The 21,404-nt window shown below is 60.2% G+C and overlaps 1 protein-coding gene across 3 annotated transcripts; it reads right to left on the bottom strand.

The window, feature by feature from the left end:
* Positions 1-607: 607 nt before the first annotated feature.
* On the bottom strand, positions 608-15,540 carry CARS2 (cysteinyl-tRNA synthetase 2, mitochondrial). Of its 3 annotated transcripts, none has more exons than XM_004577614.2 (15): positions 15,328-15,540; positions 15,147-15,197; positions 13,434-13,551; positions 11,291-11,362; positions 11,112-11,217; positions 9,793-9,876; positions 8,530-8,659; positions 7,459-7,592; positions 6,476-6,543; positions 5,357-5,423; positions 4,935-5,073; positions 3,038-3,161; positions 1,785-1,883; positions 923-1,108; positions 608-747 (listed from the first exon to the last, which is right to left on the bottom strand). In XM_004577614.2, exons 1-15 carry the CDS (start codon positions 15,525-15,527, stop codon positions 676-678), a joined length of 1,650 nt encoding a protein of 549 aa, XP_004577671.2. In that variant the 5' UTR covers positions 15,528-15,540; the 3' UTR covers positions 608-675. The 3 variants fall into 3 exon arrangements, with proteins under 3 accessions (XP_004577671.2, XP_058526786.1, XP_058526785.1); XM_058670803.1 differs by having other exon boundaries at positions 608-742; XM_058670802.1 differs by having other exon boundaries at positions 15,147-15,191.
* Positions 15,541-21,404: the final 5,864 nt, after the last annotated feature.

The following is a 21,404-nucleotide window of genomic DNA, read 5'->3' as shown; positions in this document are numbered from 1 at the left end:
ACCGGTCTAGGTCACTGAGGTGTGAGCAAGGACATGGTGGGGCACTGGGGGTGAGGCGCAGGGGCCTGGGCGCCCCCCGGCTGGCCGCCATAACTTGGATGGAGGCGAAATAGCCACTTGCTTGTGGAGGACAGGGCGGTGTGGGCCAGTGGTCAGGCTGCCTCACCCGGCCGCATGGCTTCCCCGATGCACATGTGTAAGCCGGCCCCACCTGCCATTGCTCAGCAGCCCCACTCCCCTTAACACATCCAGTGGGGAGCTTGGGTCCTCCTGCCCTCCCTGTGGCTTGGGAGTGCCAGGGCTCTCAGGGTCACCAGTGTGCAAAGACACTGGCCACACTCACACTCATCCACCAAGGTGGGGGGCAGGCGGGGTTACCTGCCTCTTGCCTGCTCGTTTTACACCTGGTGTTGCACCTATTACGTGGGCAAGGTGTTCAAGGGCACCACCAGGCCCCACCTGCACAGGAGCCCCTCCAGCCATCCAGCCTCTATATCCTGGTTCCGACCCTCTGTCGCCACCAGGTACAGCTCATCGGACGTCTCCCTGGGGGACCCCACGTTGCCGATCGGAGCACGAGGCCTGGCACTGCACGGGGAGGCCCAGACAGCAGACAGCGCCCATGCATTTATTGTTACTGCCAACAACTGCACCAGGACGTCCCGCCCTGCTGCCTCAGCCCCCCGGCTTCTGCTGTCTCATCCTTGGGTCCAGCAGCTCCCACGTGGACACTGTGCTACTTCTGTCCTGGGGGGACAAGGAGGTCCTGTGAGCAGATGGGCGCTCGCCCCTCACTCATAGGATGCCACCTCGCCAGACGACAGGAGCACCTGTGTATGTGTGTGTGTGCGAGCGAGTGCGTGCAAGCAGGGCCTGGTCCTCCCCGCTGAGCCTGGCACCCCAGCAGCAGGCCCAGGCTCACCTTGATGCTGATGCCGTGGGCAGCCAGGTTCCGGCGCAGCTCATCGCAGGCCTCCAGCAGGGGCCGCCGGGCCTCCCCACCAGTGTCAGGTGTGGCCAGCGCCAACTGCCGGACCTTCAGCCGGAACTGCAGCAGCTCTTCTACCACGCCGCGCAGCGTGGTCGAGCTGGTGTCTCCTGCAACACACTGGACCCCAGAGGCCCCACTCAGACACAGCCACATATGCAAGAGCAGGGCTGGTCCCGGGCCTGGGCAGAGGGACAAGCAGGGAACGGCACCAGTGTCCAGTCACAAGCCAGCCCCAGGCCTCCGCCTCAGGAACACACAGGATGGCCTCTGCAGGCTGCAGCAGAGCGAAGTGACCTCGGGGTGCACATGGACACCCAAGGGGCAGCCCTGCTGGGGAGGGGTCTCCACACTGAGGGAACACAGCAAGGTCCTGCATCCCTGTAGCTGTGGACATCTGGGTTGGTCAAGGTGGGAAGCTGTGGCAACATACAGCCACCCCACCCATTGAGGGGCCCAGGCAGGCATCACCAGGCAGTAGCAGAAGGGGACAGAGCAAGTAGGTGGGGATGCTGGGACGTGCATCCCACAGGAACAGCAGGGACCCCTGAGGGGAAGGAGGCCAGCAGCCAGTCTACAGGGGGCTTCCCTTGCTGCCCGTGGGCCCTGGGCACTGAGAGGGTCAGAGATGCAGTGGGTACAGTGTGGTGCCTGGGCCACTCCAAGTCGGTCAGTGCACAGTGCAGTGCCAGGACGTGGATTTCAGGAAAAGTGTCTTCCATAAACGGCTACAAAGGGGGCCCTGCACGTGGGGTGTGGGCACCCCAGAGCTAAGCACACACAGGAGACGGCGCACCTGCTGATCCGTTAGGGAAATCCCAACAGTCGCAAAAAACTCTTCCACGTAGGACACGATGGCACCCAGCACCGCAGGACTCCGGGGGCCACTGGGGTCCTGGAAGACAGGGCACACAGCTGGCACCTGGGAGAGCAGTGCCAGGGCCCCTGAACACGTGTGGGAAACCCGGTGGAGCTCCTGGCCCAGCCTGGCCCAGCCTGGCCATGGTAGCCGTCTGGGGAGTGAGCTAGTGGATGCAAGATCTCCGTCCTCTTTGTGTAACATCCCCTCAGGTGAACTAATTTAAATTTAAAAAAACTTTTTTATAAGCCCTAATTTAAACGTTTGGAAACAGCCGCCAGCTCTGAGTATATGAAGGAAGTCGAGGACAGGGCAGAGCAAATGGCCTGATATGGCTGGCCACAGGCTGGAGGCCAGGGCTTGGGCTGCCCACCTGTGACATGGGCAGGACAGCTGGGCTTCTCCACCAGTGACGGGGTGCAGTTCCCAGGGTAGCGAAGGGAAGGTGGCGGGAGCAGGGCTCCAGGAGTGGAAGCCTCTGCCGGGTGAGCCCCGATCCTGGGGTCCTGGGGTGGAGGGCCAGAGCTTGAGGGAAAGCTGTGGGAGCCATAGTCCGAGGCTCTGCCCCTGACTACCTACGGGGGGTGGAGAGCAGGGCTGGGACAGCCTGGCCCTGGGCCCACCCCTGCTGGCCACCGTGGGAGCTGGACCCTCTCTGCCCACTCACCTGGACTGGCGCCCCATGCACCTGTCACCCACCTACAGGTCACTCGGGCCCAGAGAATGGCACATGGCCAGGGAGGAGCTGGGCAGCCCTGACAGCGGAGGAAGGTCTGGACCAGAACCCTCATGGCCACCCTGAGGGCAAGGCCCCAACGGCCCATGTCCTGGGCCAAGCAGACGCAGGACACTCCCAGGTGCCCTCAGCAGCGGGGCACCAGCTCGGTCCTGCCTTGGGGGTAACCGGGAGTTACCACAGCAGACAGCAGATGGGGACGCACCCAAGGGGCTGCCCTTGGGGCCAAGGAGGTGCGGGGCAAGGGTGTCACCACCCAGGCGCCTCAGCAGCCAGCTCCCGTGCCACCAAGTCCCTCCAAGATGCAGCGCCTCCCATAGGCACTTCTGCATGGGGCTCCTGGGCTAGGAAGTGAGGCACAGGCTTAGGAACCATGCAGGACGGACGCCTGCCCGCCTGCAGCCTCGGCCCTGAGCCCCCAGGCCGAGGCAGTGAGGTGCTGAGCCGGCCTTACCTTGGCGGCCGCCCTGAGCTCTCTGCTCGCGTGGTGTACAAGGTCCAGCACAGCCCCCACGGCCCGGGGCGTGTCGAAGTCATCGGCTAGCGCCGCCCTCACGACCCCTGGCACGCGGCTGAGCCTGCGGAAACACGAGTTGACAGGTCACGGCCTGGCCAGCCCGGCTGCACAAACCTCCTGAGGGGGTTTCCTAATCGTTAAGATCTGTTTCTGTGAATGGCAGGGTTATAGGGGTGGTGGTGGAGAGCAGCCATGTGCGGTTCACTAAGTGGCTGCGACAGCCAGGTCTGCACCAGTCCAGAGCCAGAACAAACTCCCTCCAGGCCTCCATGTGGGTGCAGGCGCCCAAACACCCTGCCGTCCTCTGCCACTTTCCTAGGTCATTAGCAGGGAGCTGGATTGGAAGTGGAACAGTGCCCACATGTGATGCCAGCTCTGCCATCTGTGCCTCAGCGCTGAATGTGGGCCAGGGACTGTAACTCAGAGACCCGTCCCAATTATGCTGAGTCTCACAGGGAGCAGTCACCGCCTGCTGGCAGCCTGTCAGGAGACCAAAGAGCAGGTGGCTGGGGCCCAGCGGCGTGGCCTAGCGGCTAAAGTCTTCGCCTTGAATGCCCCGGGATCCCATATGGGCGCCGGTTCTAATCCCGGCAGCTCCGCTTCCCATCCAGCTCCCTGCTTGTGCCCTGGGAAAGCAGTCGAGGACGGCCCAATGCGTTGGGACACCGCACCCGCGTGGGAGACCCGGAAGAGGTTCCTGGTTCCCTGCATCGGATCGGTGTGCATCAGCCCGTTGCGGTCACTTAGGGAGTGAATCATCAGACGGAAGATCTTCCTCTCTGTCTCTCCTCCTCTGTGTATATCTGACTGTAATAAAAATAAATCTTTAAAAAAAAAAAAAAAAAGAGCAGGTGGCTGGTAGAAGCACACGCCGAGGCCAGGCTTCTGACGACTTCAGACCCACAGAGCAAGCGGCACTCTCACCAGCCAAGCATGGAGGCTGCACCAGGGAGTGGCCCCTGGCCCCTGGGGCCCTCACCTCAGCTTCCTGCCACGCACACCGGGAGACAGCAGTGATGGCCCCAGGGACTGCCACCCTCATAGGGGACCTGGACAGAGTCCAGGGAGGAGGGAAGCTATGGCAGGAGGCGGGGCTGCCTGGAGACCCCAAGCAACCCTCTGTCCTCTGACCAACCACTGCAGGAGGCCCCACACAACCTGCTGTGCGGCCTGGGGGAGCAGGTGTGGCAGGGGAGGGGTGCGGGCACAGATGGGCTGGCCTTGAGTTGGCCTGCCATGCCTCTGTGGCTGTTCCGAGGAACCCTGTTCCCTGCACAGCGAGAGGCGTCCAAGCCACCCTGAGCAACAGTGTGGGGTCCTGGGCTCAGAGGGTGACCACCTGCAGTTCCCACATCCCTGCGCGAGTGGGTGTGCTCCTCACCCGCCTGCCCGCCCCTGCTGCCCTGAGTGGGTCAGCACCGGTCCCCACACGGGCCACCTCTGGCCACCACCTGCCCGCCCCTACTGCCCCGAAGGTATCAGCACCGGTCCCCACACGGGCCACCTCTGGCCACATCCCATTTCTCCACCTCCACCATCAGACACACTCAGAAGAGCCAGCATCCTCCAGAGGCCAGCAGTCACGTCTGCCTGCAGCGGGCACTGTGAGCCCGCCCCCTTCATCTTGGTTGGTGCCCCTGGCGCAGCTCTGACCAACACAGCTATTGGTGCTGCTGACTTCCGAGGGACACAGCCCCTCCCCACGTGAAGGAACAGGGACACTGCTCTCTGTCAGTGCCAGCACCCACCCAGCTGCTGCTTGCATCTATGGGTACGTGGAGCCAGGCCCAGCAGCCTGGTGAGCTGAGGATCACCCAGGGCCCGGCAGCCTTACCTCTCCCACAGCGCGGCCTCCCCCACTGCGCCGCCCGCCAGCTGCCCCTTCATGTAGGCACGCGAGTCTTCCACGAAGGCGGCCAGCCGCAGTAGCAGGTGCTGGGCGTCCAGCATGCTGCTGCTGCTGTAGTCCACAGCTGAGGGCGAGAGGTACTAAGAAGGGCAGCAGCATCCGTGGGCCCAGCCTCACTCCTCCGGGAAGCCAGGCAGGGAGCCATCCCACAGGGCGACCACAGCTCCACCCTCCCAGCTTCCTGGCAACAAACCGCCATTGCCCCCACCGTGCAGGAGCATGTGGGGTGAACCAGCAGGGGATGCTGGCGACAGCATGGGGGCCGACCTGGATGTGTGGGGCAGGAGGGGGCAGGGGAAGGAGGCACCGGGCATGGAGGGGCAGCGGCACAGGTAGGCCCAGCTCACCTGAGCGGTAGTTGCTTCGCACACAGAACAGCCGGAAGACATCTGGGGAGAAGGTGCGCAGGAAGTCCTGGGGAGGGCAGAGGGGGACAGACCTGTGTCCCCAAGACCCCACTTCCCAGGGAGCCTTGCTTCGTCCCCAGGAACCTGTCTGTCCCCTCTGCCCCATCTCTGCGTGCAAGGGAGCTTAGAGACAAGGCAGCTCTCGGCCCTGCCAGCCCAAACCCCTGGGGAGTGAGGACGGTGCTACCATGGCACCGTCAGGGACAGTGTGAGTCAGGGACAGCGACTGGCCCGTGCTGAGGAGGGGCAGCTCGGATTCTCCGGGGCAGTCACGGCGGGGGTCGCCCAGGCTCAGGTGGGGCCCAGAGCCTGGCCCCGCTCACTGGCAGAAGGCGGGATTCTGAGCCCCCCGGCCCAGGCTCTGCGTTGCCTCCCTGCCCCGGCTGCACACAAGCCCCCACTCAGAGCGGAGGAGGACGCATAGACAGAGAGATGCAGGGAGAGGCCCTCTTAGAGACTCTGGGCCACCTGAGGGCAGCCAGCACCCCGGGGGGCCACAGCTGCACCCGTCTCTGCCACTACACCCCGCGGCTCCCAGGGCCCCTGCATCCCAAAGCTGCCCTCCGATTTTTCAAGCATTTCCCGGGGAGAGCCCCTCACCCCCATCCCTCCCAGCAGGGGTGTGGCTGGGGCTCCGCCCTCACACTAAGAGCCCGCCCCAGGAGCCCTGCATCCCCCAGCCTCTGGCACACTCCAAGAGACCTGTGTGCCTCGCCACGAGCTGCAGCTTTGGGAACCGCTCCCCACGGCCTCCTGACTCCTGGCACAGGTGGTGCCGTGACTTGGGCCACCCCCACCCAGGGTGTGGGGACAAGAGAAGAGCAAGGTGAGGTCAGAACCACTAGTGATAGGGTCCTGTGGTTCTCGGAGGGCGCCAGCACCCACAAGGCCCAGCCAGCCAGACATGGGCGACCACAGGCCAAGGTGAGGTCAGAGCCACTAGTGATAGGGTCCTGTGGTTCTCGGAGGGCGCCAGCACCCACAAGGCCCAGCCAGCCAGGCATGGGCGACCACAGGCCAAGGCACCCACCTTAACAGGAACACGGGCATCATAGCTACCTTAATAGTGACGTAGTTCTTCAACGATTTGGACATTTTTTCCTCTCTGCCTTTCACGTGCAAATGCCCTGAAATGAAAACAGAAGCGTTCGGTGGAATGGGGGGAGGAGGGCGTGCCCTAGGTGGCCGGGAAGGGCAGGGCCAAGCCTCCTCCCAGGGCCTAGGCGCAGGGCAGCTGCAGGCCAGCCTGGGACTGGGACTTCCGTCTCCACAGGAAGTCCTTAGGGAATCACATTCTAGAACCTGCATACCCAACCCCTAGGCGCAGGGCTGCGCCACTGGGAGCTTTGAGACAGGCACATGCGGACATCTCTCTAACAGGTGCACAGCCACACAGGCACAGTGTGGGCTCTGTAACACACGTGTGCCCAGCACATGCGGACATCTCTCTAACAGGTGCACTTCCTGCCATTGCTCACATACCCATGACATTCTGAGGTGGGTTCTGACGCGAGTATACCCATGCAGTGTACTTGTAACAGTGTTACACGTGTGCACACCACACCACAGGCCCGCGCCTTCCCCGGCCTCAGCACCATGCAAACACCTGTTTACTCTCTGTCCAGTGCCAGTGCACCCTCAGGGACAAGGACACGGGGCCCCAGCCAACAGCTGAGACTAGGTGTATGTGTGTATAAAGGACGAGAGGAAGGCCGGGGTCCATCCTGGACTGTGCCCCACAAGCCTCCCACTCTGAGGCCCATAACCGCTGTCCTCCACTTCCAGCTCCAGGGCGCTCCTCGGCCTAGTTTCCTGGAACTGGTACCTCCCGAAAAGGCACCTCAGCTCGCCTGTCTGGGGTCACATCACTCACACCAAGCATACCAAAGCATTCACTATATAACTGTGACAATGTCAGGAAAGTGAGGCCACAGCACCAGGTTCGACAGCCGTACCCGGCTGACTCCTGCAGCAAAGGGACCCCTCGGCTGCAGGCTCGGATGGGGCGGGCATGGCGCCAGCTCCCTGGCATCCGCACCTACCAGAATGCAGGAAGTAATTGCCCCACTGGCTGCACTGGTGGAAGACTTCGCTTTGTGCAATCTCATTCTCATGATGCGGGAAGGCCAGGTCAACCCCGCCCGTGTGGATGTCCAGCTGGCTCCCGAACACCATGCTGCGGGGACACGGGCCACGGGCCGGTCAGCCGGGCACCTGAGCAGACAGCGCAGGCACAGCCCGGCCCCGGCCACTAGCGTCTCGGCACGCAGCGGTCCACCTCACCGACCTGGCTCACGGCACAGCACAACCCTCCCTCCCCCTTCGTCAGCTCCCCAAGCCACGGCTTCTCACACTTCACACAAGATGCTCTGCTCCGGACACATTTTTTTAAACATGCCCGTGTCCCTTTGAATAGGTGGAGTTTAGCAATTTCCCAACTAACCAGAGACCAAAACTATGAAATGATGAGAATTTTCCATTTGGCTTTTGAAAATTTAGCTCTTTCATGGCTCTATGAGGGTATTTCACAAAAATCACAGAAAATAGCATTAAAACATTCTTTGGGGGTGGGCACCATGGCAAGGCGGGTGAAGCCACGGCGTGGGATGCCTTGTCCCAGCTGGAGTTCCCAGTTCAAGCCCCGAATACATGGCTTCCAGCTCCCTGCTGAGGCAGCAGTGAGGGGTCCCGCCTTGGGCCCAGCCGCTCTCATGGGAGACCCAGTCCAAGCTCCGACCCAGCCCCCGCCACTGCAAGCATTCGGGGAGAAAACCAGCAGATGCAAACACTCTCTTTCTCTCTCTCTCTCTGAGTGTGTCTCACTTTGCCTTTCAAGCAGCTGAACGCAAATTGGCAGCTCAATTAAACAGAGCTCAAGACAGCACACAGCCGTCTGTACACGCCTCCCCAGTGCCCGCACAGCACCCCGCGCAGCACACCTCAGCCACCAGCCTGCCGCACGAGGCTGCGCCATCAGGCTCCACCAGCTGGAGGGCCTCTGGTCCCACACCCTACATGCACAGCAGGGCTGCTGGGGAAACTGAGGCAGGGCTAGTGGCTTTCCCACCCCTCAGTCTCAGTGCCCCCACCCATGAGGAGCCCGGCACACATACCTGGCAACAGCAGAGCACTCAATGTGCCAGCCGGGCCGGCCACTGCCCCAAGGCGAGGCCCAGCACACTTCCCGGGGCTTGGCCGCCTTCCACAGGGCGAAGTCGGCAGCATGGCGCTTGTCAGCGTCGGCTGGTAGCAACGAGAGGGCAGTCAGCAGGAGGGATCCGGCCCCAGCTACGGCAGCCCCAGCCATGGCAGCACTGGCCTGGCAGCCCCAGCCTTGGCAGCACTGGCCTGGCAGCCCCAGCCATGGCAGCACTGGCCCAGCCCGGCTCCTTCCTGCGGGAGAGCCCCCTGCACGCCCTCCCTCTCCTCTCCCGCCACGTGGTGGCAGTGGTTACGGCAGGGCAAGCCACAGGCTGGCCTGTACCACATTCCTCTGAGCTTCGCCGGCAGCCTAACACGGCACTAAATCTGGTATGGACATTACCAAGTGTACCCATCAGAGATGCCTCCTCTGCCTCCACGCCTCGCATGCACAGGATCTAGAACTTTCTGTCCTAGCCTGGGTGGGGCAGGGGTAGCAGATGCTATTAATAGTTGGGCTCCACAAGCAGTTAACAGGGCAGCGAGATAACCCCAAGCGACAGGTAACTACTGGATGGCTTGTCTTTAGGCTCCATGCCTGACACGTCCGAAGGCCTCCCGTAAATACCATCCTTTGCCAGTCAATTTCCCTGTGGTCATGACGTGGCGAAGCAGTCACGGGCATGGCGGAGGAGGACCGCACACTGCAGGTGCAGACACGACCCAAGCACACACAAGTTCGCAAAGGGGACGGGAGGCCCACAGAGCCCAGTGCGGGGAGCTGAGCCACGAGGGGTACCCGTGCAGGAAGGCACTTCACTGGCTGCTGCAAATCGGGAACTTCACAGTTCCTGGGAAACAGTGAAAAGCTGAGGGTGGCACTAGGTCCAGCCATGCACGCCCACACTGCAGTCCCTGGGGTCAAGTCCCGGCCCTGCTCCCAGTGCCAGCAGCCACAGCACACCCTGGGAAGCGGCGGCAAGCTAGTCTGCCCTGCCAGCTTGGCCTGACCCAGCCCAGGCTGAGAAGGGTCTGTGGGGGGTGAACACGGGACTGCATTTCTGTCACTTCCCTTCTGTGACACTGTGCCTTTCAATGAATAAAGCAGTCCACCTGGTGGGGAAATCCTGCAGCCTGTGCCGGTTTTCACACAACAGTTTCTCATGAACTCGGAGGACCCTTCACACTCCAGCTCCATCCGTTCAGAGAACCCGAGCAGCGTGCGGCCCACCCACCTGGCTCCGTGGCTGCAGCGGGGACCTCAGCGACGAGCGTGCCATACTTGTCTCCTATGGATCGCAGGTCGAAGTAGACGTTGCCTGTTTGACAAAGGGGGTCAGGTCACGCCCACGCCCGCACGGCCTCTCCCGCAGGAGCCCCACGCAGACCGAGGCTGGCATGTGGCCTTCACCGGTTTCCAGGCCAGGGTCAGAGACTTTAAGAGATGGGAAGCCACACAGGCCGGGCACAGTAGGAACACGCGACACCACGGGGAAAGGATGGTGCCCAGGCCTGTGTGAAGTGAGGAGAAATGCTTTTCTTTTCTGTTTAAATGCAAATGCTTCGCAACAGGTCAGGAACGAAGCCTAAACTTCTGCTTTTCTTTCTTTCTTTTCTTAAGATTCATTTATTTTGGGCCTGGCGGCGTGGCCTAGCGGCTAAAGTCTTCGCCTTGAATGCCCCGGGATCCCATATGGGCACCAGTTCTAATCCCAGCTGCTCCACTTCCCATCCAGCTCCCTGCTTGTGGCCTGGGAAGGCAGTCGAGGACGGTCCAAAGCTTTGGGACCCTGCACCCGCGTGGGAGACCCGGAAGAGGTTCCTGGTTCCCGGCTTCGGATCGGTGCAGCACCGGCCATTGCAGTCACTTGGGGAGTGAATCATCAGATGGAAGATCTTCCTCTCTGTCTCTCCTCCTCTCTGTATATCTCACTTTGTAATAAAAAATAAATAAACCTTAAAAAAAAAGATTCATTTATTTTGGGGCCCGCACAATCGTTCAACTGACTAATCTTCCACTTCCAAGCTCTGCCATCCCACAGGGGCGCCGGTTCTAATCGCGGCTGCTCCACTCCCCAACCAAATCCCTGCCTGTGGCCTGGGAAGGCAGTGCAGGATGGCCCAAGCTTTGAAAAACTTAATCCATGTGGGAGACCTGGAAGAGGTTTCTGGCACTGGATCAACCCCGCTCCAGCTGTTGCAGCAATCTGAGGGTGAACCAGTGGATGGAAGATCCCTCCGCGTCTCTTTTTGGTAAATCTTAAATCTGCTTTTCCAATAAAAATAAGTAAATAAATCTTTGAAAGGATCTATTTTGCTCTCTGATTTTGTTACGAAAACTTCTTTAAGATTTGCTTATTTAGTTGGAAGAACTGCACTGGCTGGCTCACTCTCCACGTGGCCACAACAGCTGGAGCTGAACCAACCCGAAGTCTGGAGCCAGGCGCTTCTTCCAGGTCTCCCTTGGGGGTACAAGGGCCCAAGCACAGCAGGTGGCCCGAGGGTGCCACCAGGCTGGCCGGTGCAATCACTGGCTTTAACAGGGCAATCCTACCTTGGGCTGTGGGGTAGGCGTGCCCGCGGGCCACTATGCCTTGGATGAATGCAACAATCCGAGGGATATTTTCCGTCACCCTCAGGTACACAGTCGGCGGCAAGACCTGGGGGAAGCGAACAAGCGGCCATGTCCCTGAGGCTCCAGGTGCAGCTGGGCCCCGCCGTCCCACTCCTCACCTTCAGGGCCGCCATGTCTTGCTTGAAACCTTCCTCGTAGAGCGTGGCCAGGGCCACAGGTGAGATCTGCATCTGCCGGGGCACGGGAGTGGTTGGCGGGGCGACCGCAGGTCGGGGGCTCAGCAGGCAAGGGGCGGGGTGTTTCGGGGGCCACTCTGGGTGCTAACTCATGCCAGCAGCAAAGCTAGCAAAAACGATTACCAACCTGGTTTTGTGTTACAGAGAACAGGGAACAAAGGGCGATGCTGTTCCCACTAGGTAACAACAAATCTTATCTTTTCTAAGACAAGGACAAAATTCATCTAAACTTTGTAACACTAAGAAACCCCAGTTCCCAGTTTATCCATCGCCTCAGGGGAAGCACATCTTTAAAAGACCAGAAAGTGCATGAAATGGAAATTTTTAAGGAAAACTTTGGGGTGTAACTTGCTGATTCTTTGAAAGTCAGAGTGACAGGAACAGACTGCTTCCATCCACCGCGCACCCCTAAACAACCCGGCTTCCGCCTGCGTCTCCCTCGGAAGCGACAGGACAGAAACTCAAGCCGTTGCCTGTGGCTTCCCAGGCCACGTCAGGGGACCCTCCTAACACACGTGGGAGGCTGGGCCCCAGGGCCAGACCACGTCAGGGGACCCTCCTAACACACATGGGAGGCCGGGCCCCATGGCCAGACCATGTCAGGGGACACAGCGTGGGCAGCCCCAAGGCCCAGTTTCCGACAGTGAGGGACACACACGACAGCCGTGGGCGGCCCCAAGGTCCAGTTTCTGACAGCAAGGGACAGGAGGTGGCAATGCAGAGAAGTGAAGAGACATGACAGACGACCCGGCAGGACCGGGGAGCACGCTGCGTCACAGGATGGGGGGTCGGGCACTGGCCCTTACTGGGAACAGCCACATTCCGCACCCCAGGACCGGGGTTTGTGTCCTGACTTCAGCTCCTGGGAGGCAGCAGTGACGGCTTCAGCACCGAGACCCTGATCAATGACCAGGCTCCCAGCAGGTCAGGATATGAAAGTTTCCTCTCTCTCTCTCTCTCTCTCTCTCTCTCTCTCTTTCTCTCTCTCACCCGCTTCCTGGTTTTCTGCTTCTCAGATAAACAAAGCACATTTAAAACACTTTTTCAATAAAAACACCAGCAAAGGAGGGGCACCATATTGGAAGCCAGGTTTCTGGGCCCCGCATGACGGCTCGGTGCCTAATCCTCACCTTGCACATTCCAGGATCCAACATGAGCACTGGTTCATGCCTCCACTGCCCTACTTCCCTCCAGCTCCCTGCCTGTGCAGGATGGCCCACGACAGTGAGGGACACAAAGGGCCCTGAGACCCTACACCTGCCTGGGATACCCGGAAGCTCCTGGCTTTGGGCTGATGAGCTGCGCAGTGGAGGCCACTTGGGGAGTGACCCCACAGCAGAAGCTCTTTCTCTCTGCAATCTCCTCTGTAGATCTGCCTTTCCAATAAAAAGAAATAAAAACCTTAAAAAAAAAAGGAGACCAGATTTTCACCTCAGACATAGAGGGCGATGCTGTGAGAGGTGGTGGGGCCATCACTGCTTCGCACCGGCCTCGCCACTGTACCCCGGGGCTGAGCTCACCTCAGGTATTTAAAAAATCTTCATGGGCCAACATTAGGCACAGTAGGTAAAGCTGCCCCCAGTGACGCCAGCACCCACAGGGCACCAGCTCACATCCTGGCTGCCCCACTTCCCGCCCCGCTCCCTGCTAGCAGCCTGCAGGGGACGCTGAAGACGCCCACATGGGAGACACAGCTTTGGCCTGGCCCAGCCTGGCTGCTGTGCTCACCTGGGAGGGAACAGCACGGAAGAGCACTCTCTGACTTTCAAATACACAGACATGAGGGGTAAGTGAGATGAAGCGCCTTCTAAGTCACACGTTAGCAACAACATGGACCCTGCCAACGTGGGGTGGAGGCTGAGGATCCGGCTCCCTCAGCACACGGCGGTGGGAGCAGCTTGTGGGCCGGGGCACACAGGTGCAGCGAGGGGTGCCTGTGGGGCCAGGGGTGCCCTGTGGGGCTCAGCCTTCAGGCAGCCTGTGGGCTGGGGCAGACAGGTGTGGTGGGTGTGTCCTGTGGGGCGAGGGGTGCCGGTGGGGTTCCGCCTCCAGTAGTCGGGCTTACCTCATTGGCTCTCGTGATGATTTTGTCGTCCACATCCGTGATGCCCATCGCCATGACAATGTTGCAGCCAAACACCTTGGTGAGGACCCTCCGGATGACATCGAAGCGCACGTAGGAGCTGAGAGAGATGGGAGGGAAGGCTGTGAGTGGTCTTCAAAGGTCGCTCTCCCAGAGGCAGGCCTTGCCCCTCGGGCCTGCTCCTCCAGTCTGAGCTGGCTGGCTGGCTCCCTACAGGCTTCAAGCTGAGGCTCTCAGGCCAAGGGGAGAGCTGCCGAGTGAACATCAGAGCTCTGGAAACCCTGTTCCTGTCTAAAAGTGTAACTTGTCACTGATAAACGCACAGGCTGACACGAGCCGTCTTCCCCGAGTTGTGTCGGGGCAGCCCCAGGATCTACACCAGGCCGCTGCCATGAGCACTGCGGCACCCATGCAGCCAACATTCCACGTGGGCACCGCTTTGAGTCCCGGCTGCCCCGTTTCCCATCCAGCTCCCTGCTCATGTGCCTTGGGAAAGCAGCAGAGAATGGCCCAAGTACTTGGGGTCCCTGCCAACCTCACAGGAGAGCCAGCTGAAATGCCAGGCTCCTGACTTCAGCTTGGGCTGGACCGTGCAGCCATTGACGGAGTGAACCAGCAGAGCCCAGAGCTCTCTAACCCTGCCTTTCAAAGAAAAAAAAATCTTCAAAAATGGCTCCACTGTGAACTAGTATAGGTCACCTGGACCCTGTGCCTGGTTCCAGTCCCAGCTGAGGCAGGACGCGGCTGCAGGGCCGGCTTGAGCTGGTCAGTCCCCGCGCCCACTGGGCACACCTGAGCTGTGCTTCCAGCTCCTGCTTTATGCTGAGCCCAGCCTCAGCCTCTGTGGGCATGGGGGTGGTTCTCCGCCCAGCTGCTGTAGGCATGGGGGGCTCTGAGCCTCAGCCCCAGCTGCTGTAGGCATGGGGGGCTCTGAGCCTCAGCCCCAGCTGCTGTGGGCATGGGGGTACTCAGCCCAGCTGCTGTGGGCATGGGGGGGCTCTGAGCTCAGCCCAGCCGTTGTGGGCATGGGGGGGTTCTCAGCCCAGTCCCAGCCACTGTGGGTATGGAGGGGAGGTGAACCAGTAGACACGATTGTTCTTTTTGGGCTCTTCTCCCTCTTAACAAATTAATTTAAAAAAAAAATGTTAAGGACCCTGAAAAATCTTTTCCAAGATGCTTACCCATTTAAGCAGGGTTTTTTTCTTTTTTCCTACCAGGGTCACTTGGATGTTAACATCATTTGGGAACACTACAAAAAGATCTACTTAAAAGTCAGCTGCCCGCAGGCTGACCACTGAGTGCCCCATCCTTGTGGCCTTGGGAAAGCCGGGCAAGACAAGAACACCAACCAGGGCCTGCGACTGGTGCCAGGTCTCCAGGCTCTCCCCACACCCACCAGAACCTACACAACTCGGGGGCTGTTTCCACTGTGACTCCGGAAGCCAGCGTGCCCTCCCCAAGGCCGGGGGCCACCCTGGTCCCCCGGGGATGGTATCACCAGGCCGGGCCTTCCTAGAGGCCCTGACCCATCCCACGGCTGGGACTCACAGCCAGAAGCCACCCGGCCCACGGGGAGCCGGCCAGCAAGGGCTCCCCGCCCACACCGAGGCCGTGGACATCCCTTGAGACCCACGACACCCACGGAGGCTCGTGCTTTCCCAAACTAGCCAGCCCGTTGGAAGGCAGGACACTCACCACGCATGGCCGAGGTGCGCGTGGTCGTACACGGTGGGTCCGCAGCTGTACCTGGGACGCAAGGTGCACCTGTGAGAAGGGCTCCACGTTTCCGGCAGCGAGCGCCCCCATCCAGGCGCTCTCGCAGTGACCACTGCCGGCGGAGACCCCGGGGACCCCCGGCCGCTCAGCCCCGACCCACCAGGAGGTGGAGTCCGCGCGCGCCACCACCAGCGGCTCCTTCCTTCCCGTGCGGCTGTTGTACACCTGCACTCCCGTGTCGCGGCCCGCGGGCTGCTGCCACGCGCGTCTGCGCCCGCCGCTCGCCGCCCGCGCGGACGGACAGACGCCCGGGACGGCCCGCAGCAGCCGGGCCAGGCCGTGCGCACAGGGCCGCACCATGTCGGCGCCCGCAGGACGCGGAGGGCGGCCACCGCCGCGAGCCACGCCTCCTCCACTGCCCGCCCCCGGAAGCCCGGGAGACGCGGGCGGGCGGCAGCCCGGAGGCCTGCACGGCGGGCGGCGACCTTGCAGCGCTCGGGAGGCCCAGAACACAGCGTACACCCGCATCTACACCCAGCAAAAAGGATGCACGTGGCACCACGTCAGCACCCAGCACCCAGGGTGCACACACCACGTCAGCACCCAGAGTGCACACACACTGTGACTTTTTAAAAAAATGAACATTTATTTGTATAGGAAAGTCAGATTTAGAAGGAGAAACAGAAAGATCTTCTGCTGGTTCACTCCCCAAGGTCACAAGTGATCTGAAGCCAGGAGCCAGGAGCTCTTCCGGGTCTCCCACACAGGTGCAGGGTCACAAGGCTTTGGGCCATCCTCCACTGCTTTCCCAGCCCACACGCAGGGAGCTGGATGGGAAGCCAAGATACGAACCGGCGCCCATGTGGGATCCTGGGCATGTAAAGTGAGGACTTTAGCGACTAGGCTACTGTGCCGGGCCTGACATTTATTTTTTTAAGGTTTGTTTTTATTGGCTCTTGGTTGCCTGCCTCTACTGCCCTGTCCTCCAGCTCCTGGCCTCCTCCGTGGCTGCTGGCTCTCCCAGGGTCTCCCAGGACAGGCACCTCCTGCACATATCCTCCGGGTCTGTATTCCTCGCCCTCTGCCCAGTGAGGAATGCTAAGGGGCTTTGTATTTCTGGTTTGTGTGCTGTCAGGAGTTCCAGCAAGGGTGAGGCCAGCAGTGGTAGGATGTGGGCAGAGAAGCCAGGGCAGGGTAACTGTTGGTTCCTGTATGTCCTTTAGGATATATGATCCTGCTGGGGAAGCTGAGCCATACGGCTTCAGTTTAATGGACGGGTTCCATGGTAATAACCATTTATTTCTCTCAAGGTTTCAACTAAGGTTGGATTGCCACGTGAACTTGTTACTTGCTTACTTCTAGTGGGCGCTGCCACAGCCAAGCTTGGTTAATAAAGACTTCCTAGTATATTCTACAAAAAAAAAAAAGTTATCAGAAAGGCAGATTTACAGAGAGAGGAGAGAAAGATCTTGTGTCTGCTGGTTTACTCCCCAACTAACCACAATGACCAGAGCTGAGCTGATCTGAAACCAGGAAGCAGGAGCTTCTTTCTGGTCTCCCACATGGGTGCAGGGCCCCAAGGCTTTGAGCTATCTTCGACTGCCTTCCCAGGCCACAAGCAGGGAGTTGGATGGGAAGTAGAGCAGTCGGGACAGAATCAGGGCCCGTATGGGATCCTGGGCAAGCAAGGTGAGGATTTAGCTGCTAGGCTACCTTGTCAGACCCACGTTTCCATCCCTAATGGTAGCGTTTCTGCGCTCTGAGGTTCTTTCCTGGGACTCCCAGGTCAAGGCCACAACGGGAAGCTAGCATTTATCAGTTTGTAGCAAGAAATATCTTCTTGAGATTCCTTTCCAGCTTTAAAGTCTTCTGTCATTTTGTCTTGAGAAAGATAGTATTCTGATAGTGTTTCAAATGGTCCTCCAAGGCCTCCCTGTTGCCATCAAAGATGAAAAAGGAGAAGCCCTCCGTTAATACTCCCCAGCGGCCAGCACTCCCCGGAGGCCAGCACTCCCGGCACCCAGCACTCCCCGGCACCCAGCACTCCCGGCGCCCAGCACTCCCCGGCACCCAGCGGCTGTGCAGCTGTGGGACCGAGGAAGATGTGGTGCAGATCTGTAGTCCAAATCTGGCTGCGGCTTCAGGGAACATGGAGGTGCCCTGGGCCTTTAGGCAGGACCACCAGCGCTGTTCTCCTGGTATAAGAGACCCCCAAAGCAATGCTCCGCACTGGTGCCGCCCAGCCCGCAGGCACTCCTCTGGAAGCACTCTGACGTTGTCACTCCCAGGGTGACAGGGCTGTGACTGGCTCACTGTGGCCCTGCCCCGGGCATCCAGTCTCGGGGGCCCTCTAGTGGGGACTCAAGGTGTGACGTCTGTGTCCAGCATTTGGGACACAGGGATGTAAAGGCGAGAAGAACCCATGCACATTACTGAATTTTACTGGGCAACCTACAGCGTGAGTTTTTGCAGGGCAAGCAGGCAGATCAAAATTACTAGTTAACTAAACAATAGCCTACTACTATGGTTAGCTACTCTAACAATAGATGACAAAGGACTTGGAAAGCAATCACCAGGTCTCAGGCAACAGGATAAGTGAGCGTGAGTTACAGGAACCCAAACCAGTGAACAAACAGATGTAACTAGAAAAGGAATCTAACTTTGCACTGATACGTTTAGGAAATGTTAAAAAAGTGATAAAAAGGGCCTGGTGCGATAGCGTAGTGGCTATAAAGTCCTCGACTTGCACGCACCAGGATCCCATATGGTCGCCGGTTCTAATCCCGGCAGCCCCGCTTCCCATCCAGCTCCCTGCTTGTGGCCTGGGAAAGCAGTCGAGGACAGCCCAAGGCCTTGGATCCCTGCACCCGTGTGGGAGACCCGGAAGAAGTTCCTGGCTCCTGGCTTTGGATTGGCTCAGCTCCAGCCGTTGTGCTCACTTGGGGAGTGAACCAGCGGACAGAGGATCTTCCTCTCTGTGTCTCGCCTCCTCTCTGTATATCCGCCTTTCCAATAAAAGTAAATAAATAAATCTTTAAAAAAGAAGTGATAGAAAAGGAAATGGTAGTGAAGATGCCTTGCACCTCCCCAGGCGCGCTTGGTCAACAAGATAGCCCGCAGTCAGCAGAAAGTAAGCCTCTGCATTCTGCCGAGAATGTCTGAGATTCGGGGCCCCCTGGGCACCTGGTGGCTGGTTCAGGGGCAATCTCCACAGCCAGCAAGCCTCAACAGTGCAGCCGGGAGCCCACTGACTGCACAGCTGAGAGGCAGCAGGCCTGCTCCATGCCCAGCGGATGAAGGCCCAGCTGGAGTCCGTCCGGCCAGGAAAGCAGCTGGGAAGCTGAGGCTCCGTGAGGACGGGCGGCATTTCCAGATGTTGACACTGGATCCCAGATCTCACCCACGAGTCTGCACAGCTGGTTGCTCTCAGAACTGGCCACAGGCACTGCGAATCTTCCCTTCAAACCTTTATCTATTTGAAAGGCACAGTGATGGCAAGAGACATGAGACACAAGGTGTTCCCACCCCCGGTTCACTCCGCATGTGGCTCTGGCAGGAAAGCCTGACACCACTGCGGCCTGAGAACCAGAATGGCAGGGCCAGGCATGGCTCATCCCCGCTGCTTTCCCAGGGCCTCAGCAGGGCGGCTTGTAACATGGTAACTCGCAGCAGCGCATCTGGGCACCGGCCAAACCACTCCTTCGAAATGAACAGCAGTTCTCTTCTGTCTCCCGGAGCCAGACCTTGGCTGCCAGTTCTTGTGGACGGTTTCCGGGAGTCCGGGGGGGGGGGGTGAGGAAAACCTGAGCCTTCTGCAGCCTGGAGGGGTGCTTTCTGACTGCAAACTGCGGCCCAGCAGCCAGCTCTGCTCAAGTCCCCGGCCTGCCCGCTTAGGTCCAAACAAGACCAATTAACATGAGAGATTACAAAAGCATGACTGTCATGTGTTAGCGAAAGCCACTTCAGTATCACATCGTGTTGCAGGACAACATTTCTTTAAGTCCCTGGCAGAATAGAATATGGTAGCACGTGTTTAAGGCATTTCCATAAATGAAGTAGAAATTCTTTTTGCAGCAATCCTAAAATTAAAGAACTGGTATATTCAGGGCTGGTGTTAGGGCACCGTGCGTAGAGCCACTGCCTGCCTGCCGCACTGGCATTCCTCGTGGGCGCTGGTTCGAGCCCTGGTGCTCTACTGCCTGCCTGCCGCACTGGTGTTCCTCGTGGGCGCTGGTTCGAGCCCTGGTGCTCTACTGCCTGCCTGCCGCACTGGCGTTCCTCGTGGGCGCTGGTTCGAGCCCTGGCTGCTCTACTTCTGATGCAGCTCCCTGCTAATGTATTGGGAAGGCAGCTAAGGACGGCCCACATTCTGGGGTCCCTGTACCCACGTGGGCGTCCTGGCCCAGGCCAGGTCCTTGTTTTCATCAAGCACAAGAGGAAGACTTTTCTCGCTCTTTTTCTGTGTCTTCCTTTCTGCTATTCAGTCTTTCAATTCATTAGTTATCTTTAAAAATACTCAATATTTCTCACAATTAAGTGCGTTTCCCTAATGATGTGTTTCCTTGGTGATGTTCCTGGGGGCGGGCATTTAGCGTAGCTGCTGGCATGTCCTATCAGAGCCCCCAGTTCTAGTCCCGGCTGCTCCCCTTCCAACACAGCACCTTGCCAAGGCCCCTGAGAAAGCAGGAGATGGTTCAAGTCTTTGTGGCCCTGCCACCCACTTGGAGACCCAGATGGAGACCAGACCCTGGCTTCAACCTTGCAGCCATTTGGGTAGTGAACTATCAGATAGCAGAAGTTGGCTCTGCCTCCAAAATAAACCAAATACACCCTAAGATAAATAAATAAAATTCACGCTCAGTTACTATGCTTTCCCTATGGGGCCGGGAAGCTTGACCAAACACCTAACAAAGCCAACAGGCCCAGCTCCGTGGGAAGGGAGCTGTTCGTGGCTGTGGCTGGCCCCGGAAGCCCTTGGCAGGAAGTTTTGGGTCTGAATGGCAGGAGGAGGCGCAATGATTGTTCAGAGGGCGACTTCTGCTAAGGCGGCTCTGCCCACACTCCCAGCTGAGCTTTACCTGAAAGGCAGGCAGTCACCTAGAGTGAAGGAGCAATCTTCCACCGGCGGCTCATTGTCCACTGTGCAGGCTGGGAGCCAGGAGCCGCCTACGGGTCCCCCACGTGGGTGCAGGGGCCCAGGTACCTGGCGCATCCATTAGATGGGAAGCAGAGCAGCTGGGACTTGAACCCGCGTCCATATGGGATGCTGGTGCCACACAGAGGATTAACCGACTAGGCCTGGACTTGCAGGATGAAACGCCATTTAACCTGGAGTCCAGATTCCAGGATTCCAAGTCCCCACTGGTCTCCCCTGCACCCGAGAGCCCCGTGTGGACCCCATCAAGCTACCCCGTTCCACGCAGACATCCCGCTGCAGGGATTCACCCAAACTCCCCTCACAGGCTCTCGGGCGGGCCGAGGCTGGAAGGCTGCCTGCCCGAGGACCCGCGACCCCGCGCTGCCCGTATGCCACAGCCCCCTGCCCCATCCCGACCCCCCCGGACCGTGTGCCCCCCATCAACACTTCACGTCCCGCGGACACCCGTCCCGGCCCCCGGCCCTTCGCTCCCCCGGGGCGGACGGACAGGACGCCGCGGCACACCCGGGCGAGCGTGCAGAGCTCCCGACGCGGACACTCGCGGACAAGGCGAGAACGCCGCGCCCAGTCCGGTCCGCGCGGGGCGGGCACAGCGGCGGAAGTGGGCGGGGGGCGTCGCCCGGGCAACGGGCCCGCGGCTCGGAGCGCCGGGCGCGGCTGGCCGGCTGCAGCCTCGGGCGCCTCGGTGGAGGCCCCGGCGTGCCGAGCGGGGGTCCGGCCAGGCGCGTGCCCCGCGAGGCGCTCGGACGCGGTCCTTCGTCTCCGAGCAGCGGCTCTCCGCGAGCTCCGGGAGCACAAAGGCCGGGCGGCGCGGAGGTGCGCAGCCGCCGGGGCCGCCGGGGATGCTGGGAAGGGTGGCAGGCCCCGCGCGGGCGCGTCCCCGAGTGGCCAGTGCGCACGCGCCGCCGCTGCCGCCCCCCGCCCGCCCTCTCCTTCCGCCTCCCGGAGGACCGGCCTGCTCGTAGTAAAGCCCTGCCGGCCCCGCCCCCGCCGCGTCCTGATTGGGCGCCGGGCAGGCAGGGCGGCCGCCGGATTGGCCCTGGCGGGTGCCCGTCCGGGGAGCGGGGCGGGGCTGCCGG

Source organism: Ochotona princeps, chromosome 12 (assembly GCF_030435755.1).
Source record: "Ochotona princeps isolate mOchPri1 chromosome 12, mOchPri1.hap1, whole genome shotgun sequence".
Lineage (NCBI taxonomy): Eukaryota > Metazoa > Chordata > Mammalia > Lagomorpha > Ochotonidae > Ochotona > Ochotona princeps.
This window is presented reverse-complemented; position numbering and strand designations above follow the sequence as displayed.

What these genes read in the sequence shown, in the direction of transcription:
- CARS2 (XM_004577614.2), bottom strand. Translation starts at nt 15,527, where the DNA reads ATGGTGCGGCCCTGTGCGCACGGCCTGGCCCGGCTGCTGCGGGCCGTC. An exon ending in GCGCACCTCGGCCATGCGTG is followed by an intron (nt 13,552 to 15,146) that starts GTGAGTGTCCTG and finishes CATCTCTCTCAG; the next exon opens with CTCCTACGTGCGCTTCGATG. An exon ending in AGAACTACGTCACTATTAAG is followed by an intron (nt 5,424 to 6,475) that starts GTAGCTATGATG and finishes TGCCCTCCCCAG; the next exon opens with GACTTCCTGCGCACCTTCTC.